The sequence below is a fragment of the Sturnira hondurensis genome, unplaced genomic scaffold (assembly GCF_014824575.4).
Source record: "Sturnira hondurensis isolate 20B ecotype Veracruz unplaced genomic scaffold, ASM1482457v3 Scaffold0022977, whole genome shotgun sequence".
NCBI classification, from domain to species: domain Eukaryota; kingdom Metazoa; phylum Chordata; class Mammalia; order Chiroptera; family Phyllostomidae; genus Sturnira; species Sturnira hondurensis.
Window position 1 is genome coordinate 1513429 of NW_028095608.1, and position 25397 is coordinate 1538825.

The following is a 25397-nucleotide window of genomic DNA, read 5'->3' on the forward strand; positions in this document are numbered from 1 at the left end:
TGAAGGCTACAGTAAGTGAAATGAAGAAAAATGCACAGGGAACCAATAGTGATGGAAAGAAAACTGGAACTCATATGTATATGTATATACATATATAGGCTTTTATTATGAAAGTATTTATTCAGAGGAGAAATCACAACAAATTACAAAGTTTTAAAATGTGACAAATAAAATCCAAAAAAGCAACGGTGTAGCTAGCTGCTTGACACACCTCTCCAATACTTTCCCCTGTGTCTTGAGGCTGCGTGTTCTTTGATTGCCTCTTCACATAACAGCACATTTATAATAGAATTTTCTATAGAAAAATAATTCTATCTTTCCTCTAACATATTTGATCAAATTTATTTTTATTAATGACAGATTAGCAAACTTTCTTTTAGCTTCACAACTCATTGATAATGAGTATATTTTTTTTTACTACTGCCAAATGTGGGAATAAACATTTCTTCGAAAATTCTAAAGGTATACACTTTAAACTGGCCTTTACTTAATATGTTTGATCATTTTTTTATAGTCTAACTCCAGACAATCTACATTCTACACTAGAACAGAGCAGTCTGTATGAGCCCACACTGAGAAGACTATTTAAAACCTGGGCAGAAAGGAAATAGCCCTGTATTCACTCCCTGGCTTGGTCCTCATGAAGGCCAGGCCATCCGTCCCGTTGTTGGGACGCTGTGCCCAGAGCTGATCAAGCCTCGCTCCTCAGCCCATGTCTGTGATGAAGCCAAGACTTCACAGCCCTGCCCTACATCCCCTCACACCGCTCCACGCCTCCTGGGCAACATGGCTCCACCTCTCACACCTGCATCCATTTCCCTCTCCTGGCCTGATTCCCAGTCTCTTGGCAGGACCCCCTTTCAGAATTGATGGTAAACACAAGTCTCCAACTGACTCAAATGTGCCCCTTGTTCTCCAGCCCGTGTTCTGGTTCTGATTCAGCATTACTCATGGCTGCTCAAAAACTTGCATGGAAAATAATCTCCACATTTCCACTGACAATTAATAATGAGCAGTGATCTGTTCTGTTGTCCAGAAGAAGATTTAGATGAGTATTTAAAAGTACATGGCTCTCTGTGCAGCAAAAGCAATAGGAGAAAATATTTGAGAGCCATGTATCAGATAAGGGATTAATATCCAAAATATATAAAGAGCTGCTAAAAACCCAATAACCAAAAAATCAAATAATACAGTTTTAAAAAAGGCCAAAGAACTTGGACATGTTTACAAAGGAGATATGTAAATGGCCAACAGGTACATGAAAAGATGCTAATCATCACTAATCATTAGGCAAATGCAAATCAAAACCACAATAAGATGTCACCTCATACCGCAAATGGCCACTATCAAAAAAGGAAAAGAAAGAAAAAGAAAACCAAAGCAGAAAACAACTGTTAGTGAGGATGCAGATAAATCTGAATCCTTGCACATTGTTCGTGGTGTGGTGACATGGTGCGGCTCTACAGAAAATAGGATGGAGGTTCCTCAACCAATTAAAGACAGAACCACTACATGATTCAGCAATCCTGCTTCTGGGGTTGCATGCTCAAAAGAACTGAAAACGGGATCTTGAAGAGACATCTGCACACTCATGTTCATTGCAACATTATTCACAATAGCCAAAATATGGGAGCAACCCAAATGTCCATCAACAGATGAATGGATAAAGATAATGCGGTTTATAGATATCATGGAACACTTTTCAGTCTTATAAAAGAAAGAAATTGGGTCATACGCTATGACATAGATGAACCTTGAGGAAACAGTGCTAAGTGAGACAAGGCGGTCACGAAAAGACAGATACCAAATGATTCCTCTGAAATGAAGCACCTAAAGCAACCAAAGTCACAGAAACGGAAAGCAGAAGGTGGGCTGCGGGGCCTGGCAGAGGGAGGACCGGGGAGCGACTGCTCGGTGGGCACAGCCTCAGCCGGGCAACGCAAGAGGTCCTAGAGATGCGCTGCGCAACAACGTGCGTACGGTCAGCACTGTACTGAACACTTAAAAAGCCTTGGAGGGTGACTTATGGCGCATGGTTTTTTACCATATAAAAAAGTACGTGCCTCTGCTTTATTCCATATCTTCCAGTCAAGCAGTAACTCCTCAAGCAGTTGAACATCTTGGATTATAGCTTTAGAGTCCACATCTAATTTAAACTCTCCATTCTCGCTGACATGGAGAATATCTTCACCACAGCAACCTTCGAGAAGGGTCTATGGAAAATTAACATCAACACAGGATGCATTAACAATCAACTAATCCCGAAATCAGCAGAAACATTAAGCATTCAATCTTAGCCATCATAACATTAAATTCAAAGGAAAGCTGGTGAATAATTCAAAATTTCACAAAGCATCTTTAATTTGTCTTGCAAAACAATTCAAATAATTAGAAAACCACAAACTTCCAAGTATTTGTACATGATTACTCAGTTTCCAACATGAGGTGAAATAAGCCTCATGGTTCTGTTTTTATTTTTTAAATGCAGTTAGTTCTGTTAGGCTAACAGAACCTTTCCCAGGAAGTGGTAAGGATTCACCGGGCAAGTGTTTCCAACTCGACAATGTGAGGGGTTGGGGGTGGGGCAGAGGCGGCAGTGCGCTTTTGCTTTAGCACTAGGCCCCTCCTGAGAATACTCTCACAACGTTACTAATTGCTTTTGGCTAGAAAGGCATTAACTTTCTGACGACAGCTGGGTCATAAAGAGAGCTCAGATGGCTTTCAAACACCGACTGCACAGCAGCGCCACCTCGTGGAGATGCGTAGCCCCAGGTGTCCGGAGACTGAAGCGGAAGCGACAACAGCCTCTCTGAGGGTCCAATTCCATTACCCAGAGGGTGGGGGCCCGTGGAGTACAGGTCTCTGGGCTCTTGCAGACCTAGAATTCTATGCCCTTGTTCCTTCTCTCAAAGTGTTTTAAATAAAATAGAAATGCCATTATTTAAATGATAAAAAGGGAAGAGCCCCTCAGTTTGGTTACATTTAAGCTGTTGCGATCCCTTCGTTCTTCAGGAATAGGGGACACAGGCTCTGTGACTGGGAGACTGTAACAAGGGGAGAGGTGTCACTGCACACGGAGCTGTGAGTGAGCTTTGTAAGGACATACCTGCAAAACGTGAAAGCCCACAGTGCATTTTTGTTTGATCAACACCTGATGAATCATGGAAAGCCCATTACAATTTTCCAGTTCATGTACTCTCTGTTGGTTATATTTAATTAATGAAAGTAGGACTCTCAGGGCCAACGCTTGAGTTTCTTCATAGGTACTGAGTTCCACAACCTAAAAAAGAAAGAATTTTTTTCTGGATTGTTGAGAATAAAAATTTAATATGTGATTATCTACCATTATATAATTAATCCAGCAGTTTCATTTGAAAGTTTATTTTTTATTGCTCACATTTTGTAATTATTTAAGAATTATAAATAAAACTGACACAAATTCCATGCCCTTTAGCCTCTAAAATATACTATAAGTGAACTAAAACAATATTAACAACCTTAGAAGTGAGTATCATTTTATTAGTGATCTGAAATGTCAGTGAAATGCCTGACATTTCCACTGATGGGTCAAGCAACAGACAGGCTCTGGTCCCTGCTGTGGGGATAAAAAGGAGTAAAAGGCACGACACCTGCCCCAGTGGGCACACTGTCCAGTATAACAGGACATTCATAACAGCCATCCAGGAGGCCTTGTCTGTTCATTCAGCCAATTCATTGTCACAGCTACTACATGTGAGAAACACACACCCTCCTGTGATAAAAGGCAAAGAAGAATGAGACACTGCCAATTCCTCGAGGGCACAGAGACTGCTGAGCCCACTCCACCTGGGTCAGGGAAGCACAGGCTGGAGAAGATGGCTGGAAAGAGCCGAGTCTCCAGAAGCAGGAGTGGGTGGGTGGGTGGGTGGGTAGCTAGGGCCGGAGGACAGTCCGAAGGAAGGGCAAAGGTCTAAAACTAGAAGCTCACAGGTTGCCGATCTGACTGAATGGTGGAGATTAGGCTCAAAAGGTGGGTTATGCAGGAAGGATTTTAAGGAGAGTGACTTTCATTTTTGCAAGGGAGGAGGAGGAAAGATACTGAACAGGGTTTCTAAGTTTTAAATGTGAAAATATACTTTAAAACTCTTAAATATATGTAAGATAGAAATTAATCACTTTCTCTAAGGATCTAGTCACTGAGTAGCAGTGATCATAACAAATTTATATTCAATAACTTGAGAGAGGAAAAACTAAGGATGTACATTTTGAAATTATACAAGCTATAAAAGTAGATCACAAAATGATGAGGAGTTAAACAAAGAACTTCTACTTTTAAAACACCTTCTAGGGAATCTTCAACTAGATATTTAATGCCAAAAAGTTTGAAGAAGGCAGAGGAGGGGGAAAAAGACAGCTGAGGGTATGTTGAGCCAAACGCTAACAAAGTATTTATCAGAACAGTAACAATAGCAACAAACACTGACATGTCCCTTACTGCAGAGCTAGTAAAAAATGGCTCCATTAAAGAGAGAAAGCCAGGTAGGCAGACTGAAGATTTGATGATGTTGCAGAAGTTATAATTAGGGATGAGACGATGAAGATGAGAGACGCTCAGGGCTGCTCTAGCTACACAGGGACACGCATGTCCAGGGTGTCAAGGTGGGTCACGCCAAAGCGAGCACAACTGTGCCCCCCACTTTAGCTTTCAGCCAGCCCTAAAGTGGTCACTGCATGCCAATGACCACCCAACCACGCCAGGAAAGGTGCTCTCCCTGCCCTCAGGTGAGTCAGAGGAACAGGTAATTAAACAATGTATCCTAACACAGTACTCACAGCACAAGTCCAAATTTTTTAATTTCTCCTCTTTAAGGAAAAAACAACTTCAAACCCAAATAAATTCAATTATTTTTTGTACTTATTTGTTAACCCTTGTTTTTTTCCCCATACAACTGGAAGCTTCAAGGGAAAAACAAGTTTCACAAACCTTATTTTAAATACGTTTCTTCTATATTGTCACTGAAGCATGCATTTTTTTCTCATAGGCCATTTTAATCTTATAATTTAACATTTAATTGTCCTAACTACATTTTGGGAAAACTTCTGAAATCTTCATGAATTAAAAGAAACCACCTGTGTCAGAAAGCTTGATGACACCTAAATAATGTGATTTTTTAATCTTAAAAGTTTAATACAGTTGATACATACCTTTTTCTTAATAAAAAAGAAATCCTAAAATTTATCAATAATTAAAAGTTTCTCTGTAGACAGAACTATCATCTTACCCTAGCAAAGAGAAAAACAAATATTGCAGTTCCCCCAATCTCGTGCAGAATGCCTTGGAGAGTTTTACACTCAGTGGGTCGGAGATTCCTTAGATGATGAAGTTCCAATGAGACACTCTGAACGTCTTTTGAGCTGAAGGGTCTTTGAGAGAGCTGGGCTTTCACTTGGCCTTTGAGTCTAATCACTGGCTCATAGATGGTGTACTGAGCAGGAGAGCATGTTGTGTAAACAATGGAAAGGCTTTCCTGAAACACAGATATTATTCCCTCAGTTAGTACTGATATTAAAGAATAAATATTCTAGCCCTGACTGGTGTGGCTCAGTGGATTGAGCACAGACTGCGAACCAAAGGGTCATCAGTTCGATTCCCAGTCAAGGCATATTCCTGGGTTCCAGGCCAGGTCCCTAGTGGGGGCCATGTGAGAGGCAACCACATATTGATGTTTCTCTCCCTCTCTTTCTCCCTTCCTTCCCTCTCTCTAAAAAATAAATAAAACAAATAGAGAAAAGAAAACTTAAAAATTCTAAAATCTGAATATATGTAATTAAAACTAACATAAAACCTAGCATTTGTTATTAAGTATGGAAAGAAAACATAGCGAGCAATATTTTTAGGCTAATTTATTATATTTTTACTATGTTATATATACTTTTATTAAGTGATTGATAGGTATAAACTAAACTAAACTGATACTTATTAAACAAATATAGTTTCAAGGAAAAGGGGATAAAATTTGAAACCTGAAAACAAATTCTGAAGTCAAAATATTTTTTTGAGCTGTTGCTTTAATTTTTTTTATTTTTAAAGATTTTATTTATTTATCTTTAGAGGGAAAGGAAAGGAAAGGGAGAGAAATATGAATGTATGGTTGCCTCTCATGCATCCCCTGCTGGGAACTGGCCTGCAACCCAGGCATGTGCCCTGACTGGGAATCGAACTGCGATCCTTTGGTTTACAGGCCCTCGCTCAATCCACTGAGCTATGCCAGCCAGGGCCAAAGTATTTTTTTTCCAGAAAAAAAAATATTCTGAGGAGAGAAAACATTGAGAAACAAACAAAAAAAAATGGAAGAGTGGAAATCTAATTCACAGCTAATTACATATTCAAGAAACATATATATATATGTTAAACATACTTATGAAGTTAAACATAAAATGAAAACTTACAATTAAGAGACCAATGTCTACATCTTTGCTGGTCATAAAAAGTTCTTGAATTTGTTCACACTGCAGAATTTCTTTATTGATATATTTGGAGTAGTCATTCACAGGCTTGCCATATTTACATGGCATTACGGAGGTGTGGTTGGGTCCACAAGCATACAGGTAAAAGGCCTCTTGTGAACCGATCTTAGCTCCTGAATAGCAGAAAAATAAAGTTACTCATTTAAACCATTCCAACCAGATCTTTTGACAAAAAGCAAGAAACCAAGAATATTTTTATGCCAGATTCTTTTAGTTGTTCACTCTATCTTACAAAATTGATTAAAGCACCAATTTCCAATTTGATGAAGATGAATTTACTTACATGTATATAAGTACATATGTATATATACTTACATAGCTTCTGATAAAATAAAATCATGAAGTTTCTGCTTGCTCCTTAAACTAGAAAACAGGTAGGGTTTTTTTGTTGTTTTGCTTTCCTTTTCAATAAATGGAAAGTGGACCTCAGTAAATTCTTTTTTGAAATGAAAGGTGACTTGGTATCTGCATTCCTTCTGCCTATCCATCTATTTAACAGACACTGTCTGAACACTACTGACAGGTTTAGTGATGTATTTTTTAAAATGTTATTTCCCTTTTCCTAAATTTTGGTATTTTTATAGACTATGCTGAAATTACAAATAAAAGAGACAATGATTCTAAGTTGAGCTGTCATGATACTGCCTCTTTCAGGATCACAAAACAAAACTGATTTAGTATAAGCTTCTCTTTGGGAAAGCGAGGGTAGGAGTGTGCCACAGCATTAAGTGTATATATCAATTACAAGAAACATCTAGATTATAAAAATGTTAAAATACTTAAAAAGTCATCTTGAAATCTAGGAAGCATGGTGCTTATTAAGTACCAGTAAAGAAATAGGAATTAATATTTTTATCCAGGATAATTTACTTAGTTTAAGCAGAAAGATATACCATTGAAGAGGAGTAAATTCCCCAGGTCCCACTTTCCAGCCAACTGCAAAAACTCTTCTTGGGATGATAAACAATGGCCGATCATGCAAAATGTTTTATTGCTTTCAGATGACAAACTTGTTTTTCTTGGAAGCATAAAATCCAAAGTAACATCAGGTTTCCTACATTAAAACCAAAGTTAAGTCAATTATGTCAGTGAGGACTAAGCACTAAGTATTTTTAAAGCATGAGTGTTTAATAATGAGGAATTCCTGAACAACTTTCTTGGTTTAGTATCAAACAGTTGGTACGAGGAGCACTGGTTCTGTGGTCTCGGTCTGAGGTGCTGGCTGTGCCCAGCCCCAGAAGCTGGGGAGCCAAACAGAGATGCCAAGGATGCAACATGGGGCCATGGGAAGTTTTTCTGCAGTTTTCTTTGCCATTTGACTTCTGCATATGCACCTTTCTGATGTATAGACAAAACCCAACTATCTCTCCCTAATTTTACCAACACTTCTCCTTTTTAAATTGAGCTTTAACATTTCATAAGGGCTTAGTGATGATGAACTCCTTTAACTTGACCTTACCTGGGAAGCACTTTATCTGCCCTTCCATGCTAAATGAAAGCTTTGCTGGATAGAGTTATCTTGGATGTAAGCCTTTCATGACTTTGAATACTTCTTTCCAGACCCTTCTTGCCTGCAAGGTTTCTTTTGAGAAATCAGCTGATGGTCTTATGGGCACTCCTTTGTAGGTAACTGTCTCCTTTTCTCTTGCTGCTTTTAAGATTATCTCCTTATCTTTAATCTTATGTAATTTAATTAAGATGTGCCTTGGTGTGTGATTCCTTGGGTCCAACTTCTTTGGGACTCTCTGGGCTTCCTGGACTTCCTGGAAGTCTATTTCGTTTGCCAGATTAGGGAAGTTCTCCTTCATTATTTTTTCATGTAAGTTTTCAATTTCTTGGTCTTCCTCTTCTCCTTCTGGTACCTCAATGATTCAAACGTTGGAATGTTTAAAGTTGTCCCAGAGGTTCCTAAGCCTGTCTTCATTTTTTTGAATTCTCGTTTCTTCACTCTGTTCTGGTTGAATGTTTATTTCTTCCTTGTGCTCCAAACCATTGATTTGAGTCCTAATTTCCTTCCTGTCACTGTTGGTTCCCTGTACATTTTATTTTACTTCACATAGCCTTTACTTTTTCCTCTATTTTGGGACCATACGCAACCATTTCTGTGAGCATTCTCATTACTACTGTTTTGAACTCTGCATCTGAGAGGTTGGCAACCTCTTCATTGCTTAGTTGTATTTTTTATGGAACTTTGATCTATTCTTTCATTTGGGCCACACTTTTTTGTCTCCATGCACCTGTTAGGGGGCGGAGCCTTGGGTATTCACCAGGGCAGGGCGACCCAGCTGTGCTGTGCCACTGCCTGTCGGGGAGCGGTCAGAGAGGGAACGATGCCTCTTGCTCTGTTCTCTGCCAGATTTCAGTCACTTCCCCTGCTTCCCACAAGCAAATTGGGCCCTTCTGGTGCTGATTCCCATGTAGGTGGTTTTGTGTATGTTCTAGGACCCTGTGGGTCTCTCCAGTGAACTCTCTTGTGAGGCTAGGAGTTTCTCCTGCTGCTGCCTCAACCCCCACAGGTTTTTTTCAGTCAGAGATTTGAGGCTTTATTTCCCCGTGCTGGAGCCCTGGGTTGCATGGTCTGTCTCGCTCCTGTTGTCCCTCCTGGTTTATCTGCTCGTGAACACGGGACCACCCAGTCTGCCAGCCACCACCTCATCTGGTTCGCCTGCAGCCGCCTTGACCGCTGTGCCAGTGGCTGCCTTGCCTGCCCCAGTCCTCCAGCTGCTGCCTGGCCTTGTGTCCTCTCCACCCTGTCTCCACCCCGCCCACCAGTCTGGATGGACGTTTCTTCTTTAACTCCTTGGTTGTCAGACTTCCACACAGTTTGATTGTCTGGCAGTTCTGGCTGTTTTTATTTTTAAATTTGCTATTGTACTTCTTTTGGTTGTGTGAGGAGGCAAAGTATATCTACCTACACCTCCATCTTGGCTGGAAGTTAGAGAAGTATTTTAATGAAGAAAATATGTGAGATAACTACCTTTTTAAATCAAGGTTTAAATGATACACATTAGAGATGACTTCCCTTATATGCATCTTTCTTGAACCAAATAAATGGCTACGACTGAAACACTACTGACACCTGGTGGTGGTATGACAATATAGTTTTAAAGGGTAAAGAAACCTTGTTGCATGATCAATGAAAGATGAATTTGACAAATATTAAGTATCTACTATGTACCATATGTTCCTACACAATTTGTGTGAAGCTTGTCAAATAAAAATTAAAAGTATCAAGTGGTTTTTCAGTGTCACTATGCATTACTAAAATGACCTCTTAAATGCATTATCTGTAGAAATTATTCTGTTAGTTCTGAAAGGGATAAAGTGCCAAATCTCAATCACTATTTGTCCTTGGTCACTTGCTCATTGCTCTATCAACAGATGCAATCATTAACTTAGACTATGCTCACTAACCTCAGAAATGCCCACAATGGACATCTAACTCCCACGCTGAACACTACCTGTCAGCTGGCCTGAGTCAGAAAAAGGCTGTTGGGCAGTCAAACCTGGGTTCCAAACACGTGGGCGCTGGCTAGGGTCAGGGTCTAGGTTCAGCTTTCAGCTGCACCCTTGTTGGTGCCCCGACTTTGGGTCAGAGACTTTCCCTGCTCTGGGTCTCGGGTGCCTCCCGGGTTAAACAGAGATAACAATACACCTACTTCACAGTGCTGATGCGAGGACTAAAGAAGGTCGTCAGGCACAAGTTGAGAGTTCAAGAAATGAGGAGGAAGAGCCCAGGGACCAGCAGTGCCCTATTCACAGCTGCATCCCCAGATTCAACCCAGCTAAATCAAGGTCTTGAAAATGACTTACTGGTTGGCTGCAGTTGCCATTCTGGCTTAGGCAGCTGTGAAGACTGAGAACTTCTCAGAAAATAATTCATTAGGAGTACAGAAACGAAGCTTCAACAATGTGTCTTCATGTATTTTAAAGAATAAACAAAAACAAAGCCCTCGATTTTGTTTCCGAAGCCTGTTCCTTCCAGGGGCTAACACTGGGTCTGGCCACACCACAGCATCACAAGCCCTTTCTGCCACCTTCCTCTGGGGCTGCAGCCTCGCCTCGAGTCTCCGAAGGCCTCTGCCCTGCCGGGACGCTTGGCCTCCCTCCTGCTCATGGCGCCTCCGTCTCCTCCTTCACTGCCAGCCTGAATAATCTGTTCCTGGGGAGGCTTCCCTCATCCTCTTCTACTCTCTGAAGTAGCAGACCTGATATTTTCTGTCTCAGGACCTGTTTGTTACCATCACGGTGTTTGGCAATATTTGTATGTATTCCTTTAATTGTTTGCTTGTTGTCTGCTTCCCCATTATACTGTGAGGTCAAGAAGGAACAGGGCATGGCTATCTTATTTAGCACTGCCCCCACTCTACATGAACATGTGCTTGGCACGCACACAGTAATTCCTTAATAAATACATGCTGGATGAACAAATGGATGAAAGAAAAGAGGTTCATTTGTGCTCAAGGTATATTATTTATTTCTATGGTCCAATCTACTTGGAGCAACTTTTGAGAGAATTGTGAGATAACGTATATGAAGTACCTAGCAAAAGTTCTGCAAAACAACAGGTATGTGATGTTTCATGGTCCATTCGATTAAACCCAGACTCCCCATCACGGCAGTCAGGTGGCTTCGTCACGCCCACTCACTTCTCCTTCACATTATCCAACTTAGGCTCTTCCTTCCAGCTGGCACAACCCTTTCCCTGGCCACACTAGTTTCCAATGCTGTATCCCCATTTCATGGTATTCCATTTGGTAAAACACTTCCCAATTCTTACAAATCCTAGATACCTTGTAGCTTTCTTAGGGTTGCATTTTACATTAAGATATTCCAGAAAATGTTTCTTATTAACTTGACCCATAATTCTCTTGGCCGGCAAAACTCCTATAGTACTTACTGCACCTGAATCATCACCCAGTATGTTTCCAGGGCACTGCCTTAATCTAGCAACTGATACATCAGCTTATCTTTTTCTCTAGTCATTCTAATTATTTTAAATCCCTGATTTTAACTTAGGTATTAACCCTTATTAGTCACCTAATTTAAATAATCCTTCTGGCTTAATTTTATAATGTATAGGTTGAAGGACCAAATTATAGTTCCCTGATCTAAAAGATATCCCACATAAATGTCTAGATGTCCAGATTTCTATATTGTTACCCTAAACCCAAATATTAATTTTCAACAGTTACTTCTATGGGAAATTAATTTTGTATAGAAGTGATAAGCAGGGAAAAATCTAACTCTGACCTAGGTTCCTATGTTAACATGTAGTAAATTTTATCTATAGTTTCTTGCAATGTGTTTTAAAGCTATAACAGACTATCCTTAAACCTGTAACCAAGGTTAATAAGTATTTATTCAAAATGCTGCGTACCTCTGTCCAGAGACCCATATGGAGACTTCCCCACGCATATTCTTTTTCCCCTGGGGCTGCTGTAAGTAGGTGAGTACTAAGTGTTGCCACTTGCTTGGCAGGAACACATTCTCCTGTGATTCTGCTTGTGCTAGGAGAATAGCTTTTGTGTCGTCATTTGAGTCCATGCACACACTGCACGAGGAGAGAAAAGGCAGAGGCTGAAAACATGGAATTTCAGATCTCAGCATTTAACTCGTGCACGGCAACCGGAACTGCACATATCTCAGTGAGATTACAAATCGGTCCTATTTTTAGGCTAACTTGAAAAGTTAGGAGGTCTTTGTTTCACCCCATATCTACTTTAGTTATTTTGTTCTATGATTACCTCAATTCATGAACTAAAATAGATTAGACTCATTTGCTACTGTTAATAATTTAGATAAAAAATTCTCAGAATTCAATTTGCAAAAAAATTTATTGTTACTATTTATAGTCATTGCCCTTTTAGAAATTACAATGTAATATTTGGTTAATATGAAAATTAATACATATTGTGCATAAATGTCTAAATTCCAGGATGTGCTAGAGGTCTGACCTACTTTGCAGAATTGCTAAGAGAATTAGGATATAATATCTGTACTGCACCTAGTAATCTTTATGAACCTTACAAAGCATATATCTCTAAATAACATTTTTTACTTAGTTTTAAGTTTATAAAAATATTATCATACTATTCACACTCACCCAATACAAATAAAAGACTTGTATCTAAACTAGTTAACAAAGGAGGTAGAAAAAAAGGGACAAGATAGCAAGGAGATCTTAAGCTTACTAGATAATGGCTATTAAATATATAATCTCCATATGGAAAACAGCCATTTGACATTAACAACATCTTAAAATCATTGCACCCTGATAGAATATGTCCTTTGATAGGACTTCAGTAAGTATTTGGTCTCAAATCTGATTGAGAATTAACATAATCTAGTTCAGAGTTTAATTACAGATTTTCAGATAGAGCATATTGTTACAAAGGTGGTATTAGTTACAACGGTGGTATTAATAACTGTTAGAATGCATCCCACTTTTAAGTAAGATTGTTTTTTTGCTGCAATGATCTCTATTAGCAGATTTCACACTTATGTCTCTTACATAAACTATTTAAATACATGATCTATTTGTGGGGATCGGGGATAATCAATACCGAAAGGTGAATGTGCCGGTGTGGGGATCGGCCCACACTTGGATCATCAGCGCTCTGGATCCCAGTGAAACCATGTGGATGCAGCCTTCCTCTACAAGCCTCTCACCAGGGTTTGTGTACTCTGCGCCTTCCGGCCTGCGGTTCTCTATGGTAAAAGATGTTAGAATGACCAGTAAAGCAGCCGATAAAAAACGAGTGAAAAGCGAATATGACAGAATACAAAGCATGGTTGTTCATTTGTAGTAATTTACCCAGAATGTCTCAACCTGCCCTGTTCCAAACAACAGTATTTCCAAAGTTTAAATGTTAATGAACTCCAAAAAAGCACCAGGAGCAAAAACAGTAATTGAGTGTATTAAACATTATTAAATGTTTTAAAATGCATGATAACTGAGGACTAATTAGAGGAGGGAACAGACCCACTGTGATGTCACTGCAGTGAACTATCGTAATCTGTGTCACAGTTCTGTCACGGACTAGATCCGGCCACTCTGACAACACGGACCTCAGCCCAGGGCGGCACACACGATGGTCACAGGCCCTGCACAGCTGAGACCATCCAATAATCATTATGACAGCATGATTTTTTATAATGGATCATATTAAAATTCCTTTTAGAAATACTGTGTTTGAATATATTCCCTGATGAGTGATCTCTGAGTGCAATTGCTAAGTGTTTCTGAAACTCTAAAGTTTTCAAAAACAAACTAAAATAGCTGTATGCTTTGGGCTGCCTGGTTTTTCATGATGACTTCTCTTTCTCACTGCTTATAACCCGGCACTGCCTGAATGGTATGATGAGCTGAATCCTCAAGCCATCCATTTACCTATGACCATGATGCATGACTCTATGTAAAGCCATGTTAATTAAGATGTACTGGAATGAAAAATGCACGTCCAAAGGCTCAGACGTTTAAAGAGGACAAACACTACAGTTACTAGATTGCATATATACTTGTCATTTTTCAACAGGTGTAGCCACCACCAATCTTTAAGAACACTCCCCCTAGCAATGACAATGATCTTAAAAAAGAGTTAAATTCACTGATTATTCTGACAACTAATGCCCAAGACACAAGGTGTATAAGGAACTCATACCTGGTGTGATATTAAAAATAGTTTCTATAACAAATCTGAACTTGTGCAAAGACTAGAACAAACACCAGTGTGTACCCAGGATTTGTAGAATAGGACTACTACACATATTTCCCCATTTAATGTTCACAGCAATCTAATGAGGTAAGCACTGTCCCCATTTTGAGGTGACAGAACTGAGGTGCTCAGTGGCACACAGCTGGTTTGTTAGCAAAGGAGGTACTGTCACTGTAATATTTTCTCTCTCTTTAACATTTTAATGTTACTATTTTTAAATGTTCTTTTAAAATGCTTATGTAAAATCATCTTTCTAAAATGTGTTCTAATATATTTTTATAATAAAAATTTAAAAAGTTTTCCCATTACCTACTTGTCTCAGATCATTGGGCATATTTATTCATTTTATGAGACTGTTCACATTATGACTGCCTCCCCCCCTTAAATATAAGGAAGCAACCTGTCCCGTTTACAGTGTTGTAGTGACAGGTGGGTGTAGAGACCCTGGGAACCAGCCAGTGGTGAAGGCCTGGTGTCCCAGCCCAGAGGCTCCAGTGGGATGGGGGGCACCTCCACACAAGCATTGACCCTAAATGTCTGTCTCTTCTGGTCCCCTCATCCCTTCCATGACCCTAAGGATTTCTCTGCCTGCTTTATTTTCATCACCAACAGCTGCTTCTTGATGAACAGGTTCTTGCTGCCCTGTCAGGATCAAGGTGCCATTCTGTGCCAGCACGACAGCAAGCCAGCCCCTTACGGAAGGACTGGACTCAAACCTATTGTGTCCCTGCAGAACGGCTGATGTGTTCAAATGCTCTGGGACAGGGATCAGGGAGGAGGGCGCTGAGGTAAGGCACAGCTGGAGAAAGTGAGCCTGAGCGAAGAGAGGGAGAGGAGATGGGAGGGGCTAGGGAACAGCAGGACAGAAACATGACTAAGGTCAGGAGCCACCTTAACCCAGTACTGGGACCAGGGAAAGGGCAGAAAATGGGGATGGTGACCTCCACAACAGCTGCATATGTGGTGTGTGCCCCCTCTATCTGCACATAGACACACACACACACAAGGCAGAAGTACAGAAGAAAATGGGGTTTTCAATGCTATCTGACAGCTTGGGCCATGGTGAGTTAGAACCTGCCATTACTAAGGCATTTAAGGAGAAGAACATGTTAGGAGTAGGTTAGGACTAACTATAATCTCATTAGTCAACCACAACTGTGGCACAAAAAGGCTGAGAGTGACAGGTAACACAGCCTTCATACCTGTTCCGTCAAAGCTACCATCCTGTACGGTGAATGACTTCTTCCTTTTCCTGATGTTCCGTTTCTCTGTGGAGCCCTCAGCTTCGCCGACACACTCCATGCTGAACCACAGGGAAACGCTGAAGCCCTCCGACAGGTGCGGCCAGCAGTTCTGCCCCAGCAGCGGCAAGTGCACAGGGGCCACGTGCCAAGAGGAAAGCAGCTGCTGAGGGAAAGCGTCACTCTCTGCCTCCTTCTTGCTCCACGAAACACGTGCTCTTCTCCACAACCCCAGGGCCTTGCTGTTGAGAATCCCAGGACTCTTTTGTGACGAAGCGCCGCTGCTTGAGTTCGGAATGTACGGTAAAGGGAAGGTCAGATACTGTAACGGGCTCATAGCAATATCACTTTCAACAATTTTCAGAATACCCTGAAGAAGAATTTCCTAGAAAAAAGGAAAAACTAAACTTTGCAATCACATTACAAGGTACATAATAATGTTGAAGTTCAGGTTACAAATGAACCTACAAACACACCCATACACGTATCAGCATTCCTATGTACGCACCTCCAATCTACCACGCATTACATTTTCACCCTTTTGTAGAGTCCAGATAAAACACGAGAGACTTCACATTTTAAAATCTCTTCTGGCCAATTTGTTTTAGATTTAAATGCTTTTGTGGTGCAAACCTAAAAGTTATGAGTTGGCCCTAAGTATTAGGTATAATTATAATAATTATACCAAGAATCATTTCTAGCAAGGATAGATGTTTATTTCCAAATGGCTATAGTTGCTTCTCTCAAGTTTTTTTAAGTGAGGGACGGAACCAGAGACCTTACCAAAGCTCCAGGTTTCTGAATGATATTCAGAGCATGACTGGCTTTATAAAACTGAGTGCTCAATTGTTTTCCAATGTCTTTGACATGCCTTTTCCATAATCAAATAAAATTTCTCATCTGTGCTTGGTAAATTAAAATAAAGTTTTTAGGTTTTACTTACAATTGCAAGTTTTCAGTTAAACTGAAATGTAGAATATGTAGAAAAGAGGAAAAGCAATGACAAAGGAGACATTAAAAAAGGATTAACCTTAAGTACTATTAAGTATAATGGCTTACTCATGCACAAAATAACATCTAATGTTGATCATGATGAGAAATGCACTCAGAACATTCCACAAATGCAGTCACTTCTCAACTGTCCACATGTGTGGTTTTTAAGCCTGTGTTCCACAAAGCTCAGAGCTCCCTCAGGGTCCACAGGCTGTGGAACATGCAGGGCTTAGGAACAGCAACCTTGCTTCAAAGAAAGGAGCTCCAAGGCTTTGTTTTATCTGCTTATGTTTTGAGTCACTATCTCATTATAAAAAGAGATCCTTGGACAAAGAGAAGTCTAAAAGTCACTAAGCTACACTATGGAAAGGAGAAGTGATAGAAGATAATCAAAGAATGAATAATAATTTTCTAAAAAAAGGATAATTCTTCATAATTAGTCATAATTAACTTCTCTTTGGTAATTAAAATTATGTAGCATTTCTCAAGCACAAAAAAGACTGGGATGGGTTGGGAATAAATGAACTATGATCTTACTGAAATGTCTGAATAGCCAAAACAGAAGAGAAATGGTTAAAGTATGTGCAAATAATAAAGTAACTGAGAGCTCACCAATAACAACAAGGAGTTGACTGCATAATAATTACCACATCAAAAGAGACAGTTTAATGATTTTCAAATACCTCAAAAACATTCTATTAAATCAGTGAGCAAAACTTAAATTATAGCATATTTACTGTACAAGGAGATTTCTCCAGAAATATTCTCAAAAGAAGGGTGAGTTCTTCTGAACACGTTCTTGAACTCATCAAAGACACCAAAAGATCCACCAATACTCTCTGGCACGCTAAATCAAGGAAAGATAGAGGGGAAAATTAAAGCCAACACACAGTTCATTAAAAATACAGAATAAGCAGTTTCACTGAAAAAGATCAAATACTACTGTCATATTTTAAATGGATTGCAAACAACCTAATACTACAAAAATTTGCTGAAGAAATAACAACATAATTAAATGTAAACCAACTAACCAACTGACAAAAAAACAACAAAAATCAGTTTTCTTAATGACTGATTAGCTCCAAGTCAAGTAAAGGTATTATTTAAAGAAGCATAAAAAAGGTGAAGGAATTAAGAAAAAAAAAACCTCATAGACACAATAGTACAGTGATTACAAGAGAGAAAGGGGGCCCTGACTGGTGTTTCTTACATTGTTTCTCTCCCTCTCCCTCTCCTTCCCTTTCTCTCTTGCTAAAAGTAAATAAATAAAATCTTTAAAAAAAAAAAGAGGAAAGGAGTGGGGGAAGTAGAGGGTAAAGGCGGACAAATGCTGATGGAAGGAGACTTGACTTGGGGTGGAGGACACACAGTACAATATACAGATGATAGATCGTAGAATTGTACACCTAAAACCTATGTAATTTTATTAACCAATGTCACCGCAATTAATTCAATTAAAATTCATTTTTTAAAGAGAAGCATACATTAGGCCCTGGCTGGTGTAGCTCATTGGATTGAGCGTGGGCCTGTGAGTCAAAGGATCCCGGTTTGATTCCCAGTCGGGGCACATGCCTGGGTTGCAGGCCAGTTCCCAGCAGGGAATGCACGAGAGGCAACCATACACTGATATTTCTCTCCCTCTCTCCTTCCCTTCCCCTCTAAAGATAAATAAATAAAACCTTTTTAAAAAGAAGCATAAATTAATACAGTATTTACTAAGTTGACACTGTTAAGTACCATAACATCGTCTTGTTATCTTGAATATGCTCGTTATAATTTTTACTTTCTAAATAGACAATTAGATGGCAAATAAAAGTAGAAACATTAAAGATTATAAAAACACTTAAATATTATGAATTAGTTTGAACATTGTCTTTATTCCACTGTGGGGTTTAGCATAAAATATAATTTGTTGTACACAAAATCATAGAACTTTTAGTAGTATTTGTAGCTCACAGTACAGTGTTCAAAGTACGTTTGCATGCATTATCTCAGTTGTTCCTCACCTCCCTAGGAAAATCCTACAAATTAAATGTTATCTCAATTTGAGACATGACAAAAATAACCCCTCTGAGAAGCCTGAGCACAGAAGCCATGCTGAAGCCATGTATTTAGTAGAAGCAATAAACCAACAGATTTACCTGGAAGGAAACCTGCAACAAGACTGTCAAATGGCACAGACTTTATTCCATAATTAAAATGATGAAAGGTTTGAGAGTAAGAAAGGAATAATGATAAAAGCAAAGCGTATGTGCCTAATTCTGTTTTTCAGTTCAAAACTGACAGGTTCCAGTCAAAATAGGGGAAGGAACACACACACACACACACAGTATCTGCCTTTGTCTACTACTGGAAACTCACTGAACTGAAAGTACAAAATTACAAAAAAAGGAAGAAAGTCATAAGAGAAAAAAAGTGGGAGAGGCAACAGGCACTGGGAGCATATCAGATGAGAAATTTAAAACTATTTCTGGAAAATGGAAGAGCTGATAGAAGAGAAAGCTGCAGCCTAGAATCTCCGAACTACAGAGGGGCTCAGAGGAGTGGAGAGCCAACCTGTCTGTCTAAAATCTGGAGAGGAAGTAAGACTGGGGCTGCAACACGGGTTCACGAAGATCTGTCTGTGAACATTCACTCCACCCCTTGATGCTGAGTATGGAGCACAGACAGCTCAGCTTTTACCCTCATGCCCAAAACCTGCTAACTCTTCTCTAAAGAAATGGAAGGAATTGCCACGCAAAAGCTGGGACACCTAATGAGATGTTAGCATCAGGGCTGTAAGCGTAAGGGTATAGTCTGGCTAAGTTGCTTATAAAACATCTAGAATAGGCAAATGGGTGATGGGAAATAGACTGGTGATTGCCAAGGGCAGGGGAGGGCATGTGGGAGGGCTGTGGGGTAACGGGGAGTGATTACTCAAGGGTGTGGGGTTCTTCCGGGGTGACGCAACACTCCAACTCGGACTGTGACAATGGCACAGCTGTGAATACAATGAGAAACATTGTACTGTGCGCTTTGAATGGGTGAGCTGCACATGCTTATACCTCGATAACACTGTTATTAAAGGATAACGAAATAGGCCCTGACTGGCATGGTTCAGGGGCCTATGGGATGTCATCCCATCAACCAAAAGGTTGCCAGTTCAATTCCCTGTCAGGGCACATGCCTAAGTTGCAGGCTAGTCCCTTGTTGGGGGCGTGCAAGAGGCAAACTGATCAATGTTTCTCTCTCGCACGACGATGTTTTTCTCCCTCTCTTTCTCCTTCCTTCCTCCTCTCTCTAAAAAGAAATAAATTTTTTTTAAAAGATAACAAAATAGAATCTCTCAAAGCTAAGCTGCTGGAAATGTCTTCAGATCAAAAGGGTCCACTAGGTTCCTAGTACAATAAATAAAAATATACACTAAATAAGTAAGTGGGGGAGCAGGGAAGCTTTGCCTTGGAGTACAATCCCAGTTAACAAACATCAGGAATGCTCAAAAAAGTTCCTATTTGGCAAACAACACAGTATTCACTGTTTCAGTCAAGAATCATCCATGGATGCTAAAATTAGTGGGTTAAAGTATGATGGAAGAAAGGGTATTTACACCACCTCAAGCTATCTCCCACAAGAAATTTACTGTTATAGAGAGAAAATAGTAACTTTACAAGGGAGAAGCCTGGCAAGACACCACCTTAGCCAAGGTGATCAAAGTCCACATCACCCACCAGACAGAGATATCAAAACCCCTAGATACGATGCACTGAGAAAGGCACATCGCTTCTGGTCCACCTGCTAAAAATGCTTAGCTTGAATTCATCACAAGGAAGCATCTGACAAGCTCAGATTAACATTTCCTATATGTTAACCTTAATTCCCCAACTAAAATGTAGGTTTTTGCAACTACAATGTAGGTTTCTGTATGTTATATACAGTGAAATCACACTGTCTGTCCATTCAGAAGTTCTCGACCGTCTGTGAAAGCGCAGAAGAGACGAAAGGATCCACCCCATCACCCTCACGAAGCAGCATTCCTGCACAGTGCTTACACCCGGTCACAGTCCTTAAGAGGCCACCTCTGTGTGTCCGACAACAAACAACTCCCCCACTCCCTTGGAATCTAGATTTTTCTCTGTAAAACCAAGGGACTTATACTATGTCCACTGCACTGGTGGGTCTGAGGAACAACAGAGATGAGGCATATGAAGCTACTTTTGAAACCAGAGGGCACAATGACAGTGGGAACCCTTATTGTCCACCATTCATTTCATACCACAACGAAATTGCTTCAAAAGTATTATGTAAAACTAACATTTTCAACGCACCTTGAAAATCAGAATCAGCCTGTGTTAAAATACTCAAGAACCCTCCTAAAAGATTTTTCACAGTTCCCTGAAGATTAAAAAACAAAAACATGATAAATTAAACTTCTTACCTCATGAAAGCATGAAGCACTGCAATGTAATAAATTATTTGACAGTCTACTGTACACACGTATCTATATGTTAAAGGGACTACAAAGAAGGCTACGTGTAGAACCACACAATTTTCATTTTATTTCTCACACTGCTTTTGTCTTCTAATTTGTCAAAACAATGGCCATATGTTAACATTAAATTACAATTTAAAATATATTACTCATTCTCAGAAATATGCTAGGAGTCATTATTCGTTGGACAGTGACATTAATAATTTTTTAAGCTCCTTTTGAGAACTATGGAATTAGCAGATTTTTAGAATATCACTTGCAGCTAAAAAACACGTCTAAAGTATTATGGCAGATAAGTCATCATCTCACATAATTTCCAGACAAGTTGCGTTATAAGGAAGGAGATGAGTATTGGGGTTTGACTGAGATAAACATTGATCTCATTCAATGAAATATATCTTTTACCTGCTGCATGAGTAGAAATACATTCTTTTCTTTTTGCTGGACGATTTTCAAAAAACTCTCAAATACATGGGCAAGCACATCCAGTTTGGCTTTACTGGTAGAAAGCAAATTTAACTCCAGCATACAAATCTCAGGATATATTATCTCCCCTTGAGTGAGGTTTTCACGTGCGTCATTTGGACTGTTTGATGCAGTAAGACCTTCTGCTTCAGGCTTTATGTCTACCCCTGAAAGGGGAAAAGAAAAGATTATATTTATTCCCTATGCACTGACAAAATGTTTAAAATCTCATTGATGATTTGAAAGTTCCAGTGGCAAAAGTGCTATTTATAAGACGTTCACAAAACCTTTTCCTACAACATAACTTTTGATTGCAATACATACCCTGAATAATCAAATCTAATGGATATTTTGAAGATAAATGAGTAGCCTTCAAAGTAATTTTGATCTTCAACAAGTATTACAAATATTACAAGAACTACAAGTATTATCAAGAGCAAGTTTGATGGACACGTGGTACAGACTTAGCGCACGCACACACACACACACACACACAGTCCCAAACTTTCTGACCCCCAAACACCTAAGTCACAGGGCAGTTCACATACTTGCCCATTTCTCTGTGAAAATGTGACTTGGCTGTGGATAAATTCCATATTTTGCCTTCTTCGTAAGTGAGAAACAGACACTTTCTCATTAAATATTACATTTAAAAAATTTAACTTATATGCTCTTAAAGAGACCATTATACTCTTAAACAGTTCATATAATTAAGAAATTTATAAATTTCTGACTAGGTCAGAATTCTTTACATTAAGATCTAGTTGGCAAACTTATAAAAAGGAGGAGATCTGTCATTATAAAATCATGTCTGTGCTCTGATAAAACCAACACCATTAAACCAGTATTTTTTCAAAAGCACCTCTCGGGGGTGTCTGGGGAGAGGGAATTGGAGGAAGGTGGACAAAAGGCACAAACTTACACAATAAATAAGCACTAGGGATATAACTTACAATGTGGTAACCACAGTTAACACTGCTGTATGATATACAGGAAAGCTGTTAAAGCCTTAAGAATTCTCAACACAAGGAGAATTTTTTTCTTTTTATTGTATCTCTATGAGACAATGGATGTTAATAAACCTACTGTGGTAATCATTTCACAATATATGTAAATCAAACCATCATGCTGTATATCTTACTTAAGCTTATACACTGATATCTGTCAATTATATCTCAATAAAACCAGGAAAAACAAAAATTGTTTAACAAATCAAGTAAGCTGTATGTATGCATGTAACAGGGTTGACAAAAGTAGGTTTACAGTTGTGAGTATGCAAAATAATTCATGCTTATGTTATCATTTATTTATTATTGTGTTATTTATTAACCTACTTTCCCACCCCTATATATAGACACACACACATATTCTTCCAATCTGTGGCAGTTTTTTTTAACTTTTTGAAAAAGGTTTTACTTATTTATTGTTAGAGAGAAGGGAAGGAAGGGGGAGAGAGAGGGAGAGAAACATTGATCAGTTGCCCCTTGAGCATTCCCACCTAGGGACCTGGTCGACAGCCCTGGCATGTGGCCTGACTGCGTATGGAACTGGCAAGACAGCGCCCATCCCACTGAGCCACACCAGTCAGGGCTGTGCCTGTTTTTTAGTTCTTTTCACTGTTTTTTTTTTTGTAAAAACAAAACAAAAAACCTGCTCTGGGTCCATCAGGCCCATTAAGCAGGACATGAGGAATTATTCTCATTCGCTCCATGGGAAGAGAAAATAGACCTTGGGTAAGGTAAGCTGCTGTAAACCAAGTGAGGACTCACAGTGCCAGGTCAGTCAAGGTCAGCCTACAAGGAGATGCTGGGCTCTGTGAGTCCAGCCCATCTCTTCCATTCCACCCAGGGTGTGAGTCCTGAGACACAGGGCTGTGCGCTCTGTGGCTCCACCCCAAGGCCAGATGAACTGAGAAGAATATGCTGCAGCATTCCTAGAGTCTCAGAAAGACTCTGTATCCTGTTACTTAATCTTGATAACAAAGGCCATGAGATGCTCTTCCTCTCAATGTTTATCTGGACAGACCTTTGTAGGCCTCAGTGTAAACATAACATCCTCAGAGGCCTCCTCTAGTCACCCAGTCACTACCACACCACCCTGTTTTATTTCTTTGGACTGTTTACATCGGCTACTTATTGTCTTTTTCACTGGAATGTATGTGAAAGCAAGTACTTGCCCTCCCCTGTATTCTTAGGTCAATGTCTGTGATAACAAAATCTACCTTGATATTCTCAATTGCAGATATGAATGTCAGAATTCACTGTGAAGATCTAATAAAATGATGACGCAATGTACTTTTTAAACTGTAAGGCAATACAAATTCTAAAGTAATATTAATATGAACCATTTTGTTCATTAATAATGTGACTGGCAAAGCGAATCACAAGCACTTCCATGATACTTACCGTCCTCCCGGGTCTCACTGTCCTCAGGGTTGCTTTCACTGTCTGCTTCATAACCTTCCTCTTCAACCAGAAGTTTAAAACTGCAGCACTGAGCATCCTCGGCTTCCTCTGGGAAATCTCCAGGCTGGGATGACCATTCTTCTTCAGACTGATGACTCTGTGAGATTGGTGGAATTAAAAGGCAAAACTTGTAACATTTGCTCATTTTTAGTAATATAATATTTAGTATGCACATGTCCTTTTAAGAACAAATTCTGGTTTTATTAAGAAAAAAATCTTATGAACTAATCTTTACCATTATAAATTATGAAATTCACACAGCAAAATTTTCCAGAATATCTCAGACAATTTGATTAACACCTCAGAAATGGGTGGGTGGTATCTCTACCAGAACAAGCTATAGGTCATTTCAGTCTCAGTGAAAAATAAAAAAATTACATTCTAGTTATATAATGGAAATGACAAAGAACACAATAAGGTGGAATTTACTTCTTACAACTTAATGCTAGTAAATATATATAATTTTTATATATCTGTTCATGGAAAAAATTTTTCCACAGGATATTTATATGTTTTATAAATTAGATAACCAAAGAGGATATAAAATTTTTTCAAAGGGGTTAATTTTAAGATTTCAGAATATAATTGTCTATATACAAGTATCTCAGATGGATACCATATGATCTCACTTATATGTGGAATCTAATGAACGAAATAAACTGACAAAATAGGAACAAGGGCACTGACACAGGGAACAGAGGGACGGTGGATGGGGCTGTATGAAAGAAAGTGAAGGGATTAGCCAAAGAACACATATGAATAACCCACAGACAGAGACAACCACACGGTGATGGCCAGAGGGAAGGGTGGGGGTGCTGTGTAAAGGTGGGCAGATGGGGGGAAAATGGGGGCATCTGTAATAGTGTCAACAGTAAAAATAAAGGAAAAAAAAGTTCCAACATTAACTTCCTGTGCAAAATCCTGTGGCATGAAATTTCCCTTTTTTCTTATAAAAATCTACAAATATCCTCACTTTAGACAACATTTTCACTTAAAGGTAAAATAAAGTAGGTATTTTAACATTTTCCTGTTAGCCTACTGATTCAGTAATATGATGATGGCATTAATAGTGATTTCAGTAAGGTTTATTTTTTAAAAGATTTTATTTATTTATTTTTAGAGAGAGGGGAAGGGAGGGAGAAAGAAAGGGAGAGAAATATCAGTGTTGCCCCCTGGGCACCCCATACTGGGGACCTGACCAGTAACCAAGTATGAGCCCTAGACTGGGAATCAAACTGGCTACTCTTTGGTTCACAGGCTGGCACTCAATCCACTGAGCCACACTAGCCAGGGCCAATTTCAGTAAGTTTTTAAGTTATGACAAACAGCAACATCAAATATTATGGCAGAAGGTAATCGAATGTCACATATATGGCTAGACTAAGGAATTAAAAGAGAAATTACATAAAGATGAAGAGCAGATAACAATTAATTAAAGGTAAAGTAAACATGAAAGAGGGAAGGAAATGAACTAAATATGCATCATGGTTTCAGGAAAAAATTTTAAATATTTCTTTTAGAAAACAATGTCAACATGATT

At 39.3% G+C, this 25397-nt stretch overlaps 1 protein-coding gene across 5 annotated transcripts in view; it reads right to left on the bottom strand.

Moving 5' to 3' along the window:
- The window catches only part of LYST (lysosomal trafficking regulator), a 149838-nt gene that overhangs the window by 82098 nt on the left and 42343 nt on the right, over positions 1–25397 (bottom strand). For all 5 annotated transcript variants that reach the window (XM_037037323.1, XM_037037321.1, XM_037037322.1 and 2 more), the window contains exons 8-19: positions 23798–23954; positions 21333–21559; positions 20764–20830; positions 17197–17306; positions 15428–15851; positions 13074–13218; positions 11888–12061; positions 7401–7561; positions 6430–6620; positions 5262–5507; positions 3107–3280; positions 2064–2213 (exon numbers count right to left, since the gene is read on the bottom strand). In XM_037037323.1, the coding sequence (XP_036893218.1) occupies positions 2064–2213; positions 3107–3280; positions 5262–5507; positions 6430–6620; positions 7401–7561; positions 11888–12061; positions 13074–13218; positions 15428–15851; positions 17197–17306; positions 20764–20830; positions 21333–21559; positions 23798–23954 (2226 nt within the window). The remainder of the gene's footprint in view (positions 1–2063; positions 2214–3106; positions 3281–5261; positions 5508–6429; positions 6621–7400; positions 7562–11887; positions 12062–13073; positions 13219–15427; positions 15852–17196; positions 17307–20763; positions 20831–21332; positions 21560–23797; positions 23955–25397) is intronic.